We start from the raw sequence: 10,482 nt of genomic DNA on the forward strand, positions 1-10,482 counted from the left end.
AAATGCACAGATAAACAGGCAGTTTTGAAAACTTTCTCAACATGAACACGTTTATTCTTTTTTTTTTCATGTTTGTAGGGTTGTGTGGAAGGCAATGTGAGGTTCACTTAGGAAATTTTAAGACGTCACCCCCCCTCGGAGGAAAATAGTTCCGTCCAATTCCCGCCCCCCCCCCCACGTGTCACGCGTGTCGGCTAAGAAGGCGGGGCCGTGACGTCAGCGTCTGGGCGGGTTGGACGGTTCCAAATGAGTCTGGTAGGGGAGCTTCTTTAGGCTAGAAGGCTGCCCTAGGAATTTACCTTCTTTCTCTCCATAATCCATTTGTGCAGGCTTTAATTTAAAGTCACGGAAGCACGTGTGCGGGCTGACAGTCCTCTCCACGGCCATGAAGAAGACGGGGGCGGAACCCCTCCTTGTTGCCACTCCACCGAGTGGCCGCGTCCATTCTGGGCCCGGTGGCCTGATTTAAGGGGTAGGGAAAAGTGTCAGTTTTAGGGATCTCAAAGGGTGGCGGCCCCATGGCCCCGCTGGGAGGCGCCCCGCGGCTGGTGCTGCTGTTCAGCGGGAAGAGGAAATCCGGGAAGGACTTCGTGACCGAGGCGCTGCAGAGCAGGTGTCCGTGGGGCGGGGAAGGAGGAGGACCGGGGAGACCGCGAATCACGTGACACGAGGGGTATGTTGGGGTGTGATGGAATGAGCTTTGGAGTTGAGGCCCTCGGGTTGCAGGGCAGAAGGAGCACTGGGCGGCGAGAAGTGAAGGACTGTCACCGTCACGTAAAACAGCAGTCTGCACACGCCCACCTCAAAGAACCAGGCGGCCACCTCTCCGAAGGCTGTAAGCTGTAGGTCTCTCCAAGAAGCATTAGTAACAGTTACTACCAAGACAATTTTTATACATCATTCTTAATCCTCCAGACAGTGTTGCGAGGTGATGGTTACAGAAAAGGAAACAGTCACAGATAAAGGATTTGCCTCAGACCACACCTCAGTTGTATCAGACTTCAAAGACGAATCCTTGCCCAGCGCACCACCTAATAGCTGCGGTTTACTGAGTCTTTATTGTGTGTCACATAGTGTTGTTAGGTACTGCGTGGTATTATTAATCAGTATCTCCATTTCACAGATGAAGAAACTGAGACTCTGAAAAGTAAAAAAAAAACAAACAACAAACAAACAAAAACCCAAACCCAAACTTGCCAGAAACACAAAGTAATCAGTAGATCCAGAACTCAAATTCAGCTTTAGCCTAGCTCCAAGGAATGGGTTCTTTTTGCTTTACCTCACTGCTTCTCCTAATACCTTTTGCTCAGGTTTTCTCCCAAAGCAAGGTGTTCTGTGTGGGAGCATTTTTGTTGAGGTAGGAGAGCACAGAAGCCTGAGAACGTGGAGTGGGGCTCCTCTCCTCTTGAAGGCCAGTGTGATGAGGGTAACAGGAGGCTGCTTTGGGGCACCATGGGGGTTCTAAGAGGTTGCGGAAAAGCCCAGGGCAGAATTTGCCGCCCTAATCTTTCACCACTAAGTATCCGCCACCTTTTCCTAAGTAACATTTCTTCTTACCACCCAACACATAAATCAATTCGTGATCAGAAGCACAGGCTCTGGAATTAGACTGCTGGGATTCAAATCCTGACTCAACCACTTATTCGAGTGTGATCTTGTACAAGTTTCTTTTCTTTTCTTTTTTTAAAAATAAATTTATTTATTTATTTTTGGCTGTGTTGGGTCTTCGTTGCTGTGCACGGGCTTTCTCTAGTTGTGGTGAGCGGGGGTTACTCTTCGTTGCGGTGCACGGGCTTCTCATTGCGGTGGCTTATCTTGTTGCGGAGCACAGGCTCTAGGTGCACGGGCTTCAGTAGTTGTGGCACACGGGCTTCAGTAGTTGTGGCTCACGGGCTCTAGAGTGCAGGTTCAGTAGTTGTGGCGCATGGGGCTTAGTTGCTCCGCGGCATGTGGGATCTTCCCCGGACCAGGGCTTGAACCCGTGTCCCCTGCATTGGCAGGCGGATTCTTAACCACTGCGCCACCAGGGAAGCCTGTACAAGTTTCTCATGAGAAAGTTTTGTCATCTGTGAGATGGAGATAATAATAGGGTGAATGTAAGGATTAAATGAGCTAACGCACATGAAGGGCTTGGAACAATTCTTGGCATTTAGTAAAGGCATAGGAACTAAATGTTGGCTTTTATATTTATTTTACCGATATTGGCTTTGTTACTTGCAACGGTGCTTTGGGTGAGTCAGTTTTCCTCACTCAACCTCAGTTTCCTCATCTGAAACATGGAAATAAGAACATCTGTCTCACCATGTCAGTGTTTAAGTGAATCTGTAAGCATCTCAAGGTCAGGGCAGAAATCATGTATCTTATTCACATTCATATCACCTGGATCCAAATATAGAACCCAACAAATGGTTGGTTGAGTAAATTGAACAACTGAATGAATGAGTTATTTATGTGTGGTGACCAAGTCAGTTGAGACTGAGATACCCCTAGCTGTGAGAGAACTAGTTCAGGGGCCCAGCAGTAACTGAATCCAGCCAGAATATTGCCAGGATGTTCACACTGTAATTATGCTTTTATTTGTTTTCCCTGTTAGTTTCAGGGCTCTTTCACATTCGAGTTTCATAATAATCCTGTGGGAGACAGAAAAGAAACTGTTATCCCCATTTTACAGATGAGGAAATCAGGGAAGTTGAGACCTGGCAAAGTTATATAGATGCCAGTAGCAGAAATGGGGCTTCACTCTTCTGGGGCCTGGAAGCTTTAGGTTAACGGGGTTTGGATCTCCCTGTCTCACAGACTTGGAGCTGACGTGTGTGCTGTCCTCCGGCTCTCTGGTCCACTCAAGGAGCAGTATGCCCAGGTAGGTGGTGGTTCTGTGGCATCTGGTGGGTTGGAAGAAGCCAGCTCCTGAGCTTTGGTTGCTGTGCTGTTGCTTGAGTCACTAGCAGCGTCTCTCTGACCCCTTTTGGCAGGGTGGCAGACGGCTCTCCGCTTTCTATAGGTGGACCTTTTGGGGGCATTTTCTGTTTTAGTTTCTTTCCCATTGGCCTTACTCACTTCAGGCCACCTCCCTAGAGCGTGTTCAGGAAAGTGTGTCCAGAAAAGGCTGTAGACGCGAGTTGGCAGCTATGATGCCGTGTTATTGGTAAGGGTCTGTCCCCTTATTCAAAAAATATGACACACATCACCCCCCTCCCCCCATTAAAGCTGGCCTGCAACAACCCTTGGAATTGTCCCCTTAGAAATTTAATCACATGAAAAAAGCAAGATGTAGAACAGTGTATAGAGAATGCTGCATTTGTATAAAAATGGGGAAAATTGTAAATATATTTGCTCATATACTTAGCCATTCAACAAATATTTATGGGGTGCATTCAGCACCGTTCTAGGCGCTTGGGATGTGTAAAAGCCTGGGCAGGATACATAAGAGACTGGACCATTGGCTGCTTCCAGGGAAGGGAGCTACATGGCTGGGGAACAGAGGAGGGAGAGAGATTTTTCACTATAAATGATGTTTATCTTTTGAATTTTGAACCATGTAGATTAAAAAAAAATAGGACTGCAAAAAATAAATAGTAACTCTCAGGATCTTAGACTTCAGAAAGGGAGCCTGGAGGGTGGGATTAGCTCCCCATACAAGGCAGAGTCTGCTCTTCGCTTACATTTCTGTCCTTGACCTCTAGGTGCACCCTTCCAGGGACCTGTGCTCATGGCCCCTTGGTCAGTTGGCCTGAGACTGAACTTCTGGGTCCACACAAAATGAATTTGTCCCCTCCTTCCATATGACAGCCCCATCTCCATGGGAAACATTCTCCTGTACCATCGGGTCTTCTCCCACCACCTAAACAGACCCATTCGTAGGATGGTAGCCTGGGGGATCCTGGGGATAACAGATTCAGTGGTTTTCAATTTTTTTTTTTTCTTTTTAGTGGGAACCTTTCCCAAATGAAATTGGATGCAGAAATTCCTTGTATCCAGTAGATAGACTGGGAGTGACTCTGAGTGGAGCGGAGGCACTCAGCCTTCCCCAGTGGGGCTTGGGCACCTCCAAACCCCAGGGCTCAGAGGAGCAGTTTGAAAACCACTGATCTACTTCCAAACTTCCCAAATTAGGCCCCACTCCAGACCAGTGAGCCAGGCTGGAGGGTGGGGTAGGGTGAGTGGGCAGGAGTTTGCATTTCTAAAACCCCAATAGGAGACGGATAGGCCAGCCTGCGCCTGCTGTTTTTAAGTCCAGCACCACTTCATCCATTACTCCCATTTGAAAACAAATTCAAAATGAAATGTTAATGCATTGATGTTTTAAGTTGCATTGGGGAATATAATTGACAAGCAGACCATAATGCTCCTGGTGGCTAATCTTCCCCTGTGGTAAAGAGTACATGGCAGGGCTTCCCTGGTGGCGCAGTGGTTAAGAATCCGCCTGCCAATGCAGGGGACATGGGTTCGAGCCCTGGTCCGGGAAGATCCCACATTGCCGCGGAGCAACTAAGCACGTGCGCCACAACCACTGAGCCTGCGCTCTAGAGCCCGCGAGCCACAACTACTGAAGCCCACGTGCCTAGAGCCCTTGCTCTGCAACAAAAGAAGCCACCGCAATGAGAAGCCCGTGCACCGCAACGAAGAGAAGCCCCCGCTTGCCGCAACTAGAGAAAGCAGCCAAAAAAAAAAAAAAGTACATGGCAAACTAGTTTATAGTTTATAAATGGGAGATGGCTGCTGGCCCCACTTTGGAATAGGGTGCAGGTAGGGTTCGGGTTAGGGTTGACTTGCTGGGTCACGGCCCCTTCAGTTTGTACATGAAGAAACTGAGTCTTTCGGGAGAGGGTCTTGCTGCAGTGAATGCCAGGGGAGCTGAAAGCTGAACTGAGTGATGTTTTTCAGACCCCCTCCCATCCTGGGGCCCTCTGGATGGACCCTCCTGCTTGTCAGTGTCCCTGGAGAAGGGAAGGCTGGGTCTGGAAGGGGTTCCCTAGGGTAGTCAGAATAGCCCCCCCTGCTCCAGGGGTCCAGGAGTGCCCAGAGCCAAATGTAGTGATGCTGATGCAGCAAAGGTGGCAGGAATTTGGGGATGAGGAAGGGGGTGAGGGGAAGGGGAGAGAGACAGGGAAGCCAAGTCTCCTGGGCTTTGGGATGGGGACAAACGATGCCAGAGGGGTTGTGGAAGGACACAGAATGTGATGTTTTCAGATTTCCCACTTTAGTTGAAGACTAAGCCTGTGCCCAAGGGAGGTAAACTAATTTCAGGTTTAGTTTAAGCCAGAAATAATTGGGAAGGTAAAACTGTTGCAAAAGAGAAAACCACATCACACATTTAAAGACAAACTGAAACAATCTCTGGATTATCCCAAGGCGTTTCTTCCATCTGCCAGTGTTTGGGAGTTCTTAGTTTCTGGGGCCGTTTCCCCTGCAGGCCTCTGACCTGGCAGCAACCTCACGAGTCCTTGCGGCAGCCCTCAGGGAGGGCAGGTGAGGGGAGGGGTGGCCCTCCCTCTGTTTTAGGGAAGACCTAAGCGAGGTTGAGAGGGTGGTGGCGTAAACAGAATGTGCTTTCGGCAGGAGCACGGCTTAGATTTCCAGAGACTCCTGGATGCCAGCACCTACAAGGAGCCCTTTCGGAGGGACATGATCCGCTGGGGAGAGGAGAAGCGCCAGGCTGACCCAGGCTTCTTCTGCAGGAAGATCGTGGAGGGCGTCTCCCAGCCCATCTGGGTAAGTGGGCTCTATGGCAGCATTAGGAAAATCTGTTTCCCCAGCCCTCTGCCTCTCCCCAGACATATCTCACATGTGTCCATTTCTCTCTCCCCACGGCCACCTCCCTGGTCCAAGCCCCCACTGTCTCTCACCCAGACAGCCCTCACACTGGTCCCTGCTTCGGCTCTTGTTCCTTGTGATCCATTCATCACACAGCAGCCAGAGTGACCTTATAAAAACATCAACCAAGTCATGTTTAGAACCCTTTGTCCCACTGTTTTGATGGACAAAATGAAAATCTGTAATGTGAACTTCTGGGCCTTGAATGATTGGCTCCTGCTGCCCTTTTAGCCTCCATACTCCTTAAGCCGCAGCAACATTGGCCTTCTCTCTGTTCCTCAAATAAATCAAACCCCTTCTGGAATCAAGGCCTCTGCCCGTGTCCTTCTACCTGCCTGGACTGCCCTTTCTTTCCCTCTTCACCTGGTTAGCTCCAGCTCAGCTTCCATGGCACCTCCACAGGGAAGACTTCCCTGATGCCGAGGTCTTAACTGGCACTCCTGGTCAGGTGCTCCCATAGCACCTTACCCTTTTCCTTCCTCATTCATTCTGGCAGCCAGTAGTATCTTCCTGTAGCAGGACTGGTTCCAGGTGATTTGGGGATACATCATGTGAAAATCTGATGAAGTCCCTGCTCTCAGGGTACTTACATTATAGCTGGGGGCAGAGGGAGTTAGGCCCTAAAAAAATATAGAATATGTCAGGTGGAGATAAATACTAAGGGACAAAATAAAGCAGGCCAGGACTCTGAGGAGGGCTGGGTTGCTGCTTTATTAAGGGTATCAGGGAAGGTCTCACTGATGTGATGACATTTGAGCGGGACCTGAAGGAAGTAAGGGAGTGACCCAAATGGGTTTTTGTGGGTTAAGGGTGAGTGGCAGGAGGTGAGGTCAGATCATGCAGATTCTCTGGAAGAGCCTGGGGTTTCTCTGAGTGAGATGGGGACTCACTGGAGGGTTTGGAGCAGAGGAGAGGCATGGTCTGCTCTAAGGTTTAGAAAGCTCTCCCTGGCTGCTGGGGGAGGGCAAGAATGGAAGCAGAGAGGCCAGGCAGAGGATCTTTCCATAAGACAGCAAAATGGCCGTGGCTCGGCTCGGGGTGGTGGTGGAGTGGAGAGAAGGGGCGGATTCTGCACAGATTTTGAGGATAGAACCAATAGCATTTCCCGATATGATGGCTCTGGGGTGGAAGGACAGGAGACAAATCCAAGGGTTTTGTTCTGAGTAGCTAGACAGATGGAGTTGTGATATTCTGAGACAGGGACGGTGTGGAGGAACAGGTCTGGGGAGAAAATCAGGAGTTCAGTTTCAGAGTGTTAAGGTCGAGATGCTTGTTGATATGCGCTGTGATTACATGGTAATTAGTGAAGCTGCACCTTAGAGTCTGTCTCTCCCACCAGACAGTGAGCTTCCTGAGGGCAAGCACCAGGTCTGTTGTGCTCACCACTCTATCCCCAGTGCCTAGCACAGTGCCCGGCACACAGTAGGTGTTTGACATAGTACTTGTTTAAGAGCTGGGTGAATGAACATGTCCGCAGCATGGACAAAAACAGCTGACCTCTTTATTCGCTTATTCATTCGTTCATTGACCATGTGCTCCTGAGTGCTCCTTATGTGTCACACAGTGCTAAGGGCCAGGGATAGAGCAGTGAATGGAGACACAGTCCTTCTCCTCATGGAGCTGACTCTACAGAGTGCAGATCAGGCAATAAACACACAAACAGATAAATAGTGATGGTTTCATGAATACTTAGTGCTCAGAGAAAAATAAAAAGCATATCAGAATTGAAAGGGACAGGAAGGGAGCCAGGATGGTAGGAACAGCCTCTCCGAGGAGGTGATATCTGAGCAGAAACCTCCATGAAGCAAGGGAGCCTCCCTCATGATTATCTTGGCAGAGGGAGTAGGACGTGCAAAGGCCCTGAGGAGGAGACCTGGTTGGTATGTTTAAGAAACAGCAAGGTTGTCAGTTGGCTGCAACAGAATGAATGAAGGGAAAATGATGGGAAATAGGTGCCAGATCTTATAGGTCCTTGTAAGTTGGGGTGAGAGCTTTGGATTGTATTAGAATTATGGGAAACCTTTGAGAGATTTAGGGTAAGGGACTGACAAGAATCACGTTTACGTTTTAAAAGGTGCTGGGGGCAGGCACCGATTAGGGTATCTTTGTTTCTGGCCCCAGTTTGCTCATCTGTAAAATGAGTGCATTGGACTGGCTGATCTGACTTCAAAGCTTGAGGCCTCTTCTTCAGCTCAGCGATGACCGACATGACCGTAGAATACAATGTGGGCAGATCGGGCTGCGGGCTGCAGCAGTCAGGAAGGGCTGCCTGGAGGGAGGAGGGGATGTCCGTCCCAGCTGGCTGGGTAATAATAGGGAATGGGGCTACACTTTTCTGGGTTTTGTAGTCCATGCTCCTGCTTATTTGGACTGGGGCTGGGTCTTCCCCTCTTTCTCCCTTACCCCCAGTACCTTGTCCTGCTGTTCCCTGCACCATGTCCTGTTGGTCACTTGTTTGTGTCCTTGCCCTGCAGCTGGTGAGTGACACACGGAGGGTGTCTGACATCCAGTGGTTTCGGGAGGCCTATGGGGCTGTGACGCAGACGGTCCGCGTGGTGGCCACAGAGCAGAGCCGACAGCAGCGGGGCTGGGTGTTCACACCAGGTGAGCTGCTCACAACCTCTGCCCCAATGCTCGGCACGCACGCCAGCCGCCCCACCTGTAGACCAGGCCACCCACTCCTGGGCTCTCGGTCTGGTCTTCCGCTGTCTCCCTGGCAGGCTGTGGGGAGTGAGCAGGGGATTATAAAAAGGAGTCTGAGGCCTGGGGCTCAGGAGCACCTCCAGATTAAAAAGTGGAGTTGGGTAGAGGATGGTATCCTTGGGGATGAAGGTTGCCCCGTGACCTTGGCCTGGTATCCTTACCTGGGCTGCCTTCTCCAGGCCAGTGGGCTTCTGGAGGTCTGGCTGGGACCCATTCCCCTGGTCCTTCACCTTTGCTTTCCAGCCTGGTGGGGGGACTGACAGTGGGTCAGAGGTTGGGCCTGACAAACTTCACTCCTGTTTGATTAACAGAGTAGGGGGAGGGGGGAAAGGAAGCTCTACTAGGCAGCCTTAGTGGTGCCAGCCCAGGACCTACTCCGTGGCAATTCAGAGGCATAGCTCATATGTCTTCCCTGCCCTAGGTCATTGTGACTCGGGGAAGTTCAGATCAGTGGGTCCGACCCTTCCTAATGGCTGCTCACCTCCTGGGCACTCACTCTGGCCAGGCCCAGGCTAAGCCCTTTAAACATTATCTCACTTTATAGTAGCAGCAAACCCACCAGGTAGATGCTCTTATTACCATTCTCATTGTCAGGTGAGAATGGCACACACTGCCTTCCAAGAGAACTGAATCAGAGATATAGGTATAGAAATGGACACGACCAGCTTCACATAAAATGAAAACGAAATGGCCATTTGGGCTGTCTGTGGTTTGAGATGGCAGTGACAAGTGAAGACTTAAGTCGGCGGGACCCTCTGGGGGGCTCAGGTGGCTGTGGACTGCTGAACCTGCTATCCTGGTGTTTCATGGGGTGGGGAAGTGCCCTCTGGGGTAAGTGGAGCTTGGTTCTGGAGGGACCGAGGGGAGTGCAAGAGAGGGTGGCTCCATGTGGGGTCAGCAGGCCACAATGCCCGATGCCTGGTGTTTGTCAGGAGGGATGGGGCCTGACCTCGCCATACCTCCTCTGCAGGGGTGGATGATGCTGAGTCAGAATGTGGCCTGGACAACGTCGGGGCCTTCGATTGGGTCATTGAGAACCACGGAGATGAGCAGCGCCTGGAGGAGCAGCTGGAGCACCTGATAGAATTTGTCCGCTCCAGACTTTAGCTGGCAGGTTCTAGGAGCGAGCGGGGGCTGCCAGGGTGAGGGTGGGCTCCCTGTGCCGGACACGTGGTTGCTGATGCTGGCCGAGGTTGGGGGAGCAGACAGAGGGCCTGGGTCAAGGTTTCTGGGGGCTGGTAGATGTCAGACAAGTTAAGAAACCGCCAGGGACCTCATTTCTTCATGGAAAGGACAGCCCTACCTCTTTACAAGGAGACTTAAAGGGCAGAGGGGGGTGAGTTGGCTGTGCTTGAAGCAGAAGCATCACCATCTCCATGGGTGCCAGACCTGTCAACCTGTGGTGGCCTTGCTTCCCCGACTGGATGCTTTCAGCCCCTTGTTCTCGGCAAGAGCCTGGGGCTCCCCAGTGTGGATACTAATAAACCTTCTTGGAGCACCTGCTCAGAGCTGGACATCTCTCATTTCCCAGATGACAACCCAGCCTGTGTGGCTCCGTAGGGCCTGGGTTGTCCTGGTGGCTGTGGGTTTCTACTCTGCCTCCCAGCTGGGCGGGAACATATCCTGCAGAGGCTGACCTTGATCCGGGCCAAGTGGGTAAAAGGCTTGTGTGTGTCTGAGGCAGGATTGGAGTCTGAGGGTCTTGTCTTCTGGGATGGCCCCAAGAGAGGCTCAGTGTTCCACAGAAAGTGCCACCAGCAAGTACCCAGAGGGAATGGGGTATCATAGAGGGGCAGAGGCACCAGAGCTTGATGGCACCTGGTAACCATTGTTTGGCCCTGGGCAAGTCACCATAAACCTCAGCTTTCCCATAGAAGGCCTTGGACTTGACCCCTTTTATTTATATAGCCTTATACAATTTCTAAATTTCTTCCAGATTCTTCACAGCCACCGTGTGAAATATTC

General features: G+C 50.9%; 1 protein-coding gene across 2 annotated transcripts; it reads left to right on the forward strand.

Moving 5' to 3' along the window:
- The first annotated feature begins 287 nt into the window (after positions 1-287).
- On the forward strand, positions 288-10,015 carry PMVK (phosphomevalonate kinase). 2 transcript variants are annotated; one of them, XM_061185947.1, is made up of 5 exons: positions 288-613; positions 2,797-2,860; positions 5,560-5,712; positions 8,289-8,418; positions 9,488-10,015. In XM_061185947.1, the coding sequence occupies exons 1-5, from the start codon at positions 519-521 to the stop codon at positions 9,622-9,624; spliced, it is 579 nt and encodes a 192-aa protein (XP_061041930.1). In that variant the 5' UTR covers positions 288-518; the 3' UTR covers positions 9,625-10,015. The 2 variants fall into 2 exon arrangements, with proteins under 2 accessions (XP_061041930.1, XP_061041931.1); XM_061185948.1 differs by having other exon boundaries at positions 598-673.
- The last annotated feature ends 467 nt before the right edge of the window (positions 10,016-10,482 follow it).

Source organism: Eubalaena glacialis, chromosome 3 (assembly GCF_028564815.1).
Source record: "Eubalaena glacialis isolate mEubGla1 chromosome 3, mEubGla1.1.hap2.+ XY, whole genome shotgun sequence".
NCBI classification, from domain to species: domain Eukaryota; kingdom Metazoa; phylum Chordata; class Mammalia; order Artiodactyla; family Balaenidae; genus Eubalaena; species Eubalaena glacialis.

Bases quoted from the DNA above. Each gene is read 5' to 3' on its own strand.
- PMVK (XM_061185947.1), top strand. From the start codon at position 519: ATGGCCCCGCTGGGAGGCGCCCCGCGGCTGGTGCTGCTGTTCAGCGGG. The intron at 2,861-5,559 runs GTAGGTGGTGGT...TGCTTTCGGCAG, and splicing joins TCAAGGAGCAGTATGCCCAG to GAGCACGGCTTAGATTTCCA. The intron at 8,419-9,487 runs GTGAGCTGCTCA...CCTCCTCTGCAG, and splicing joins GGGCTGGGTGTTCACACCAG to GGGTGGATGATGCTGAGTCA.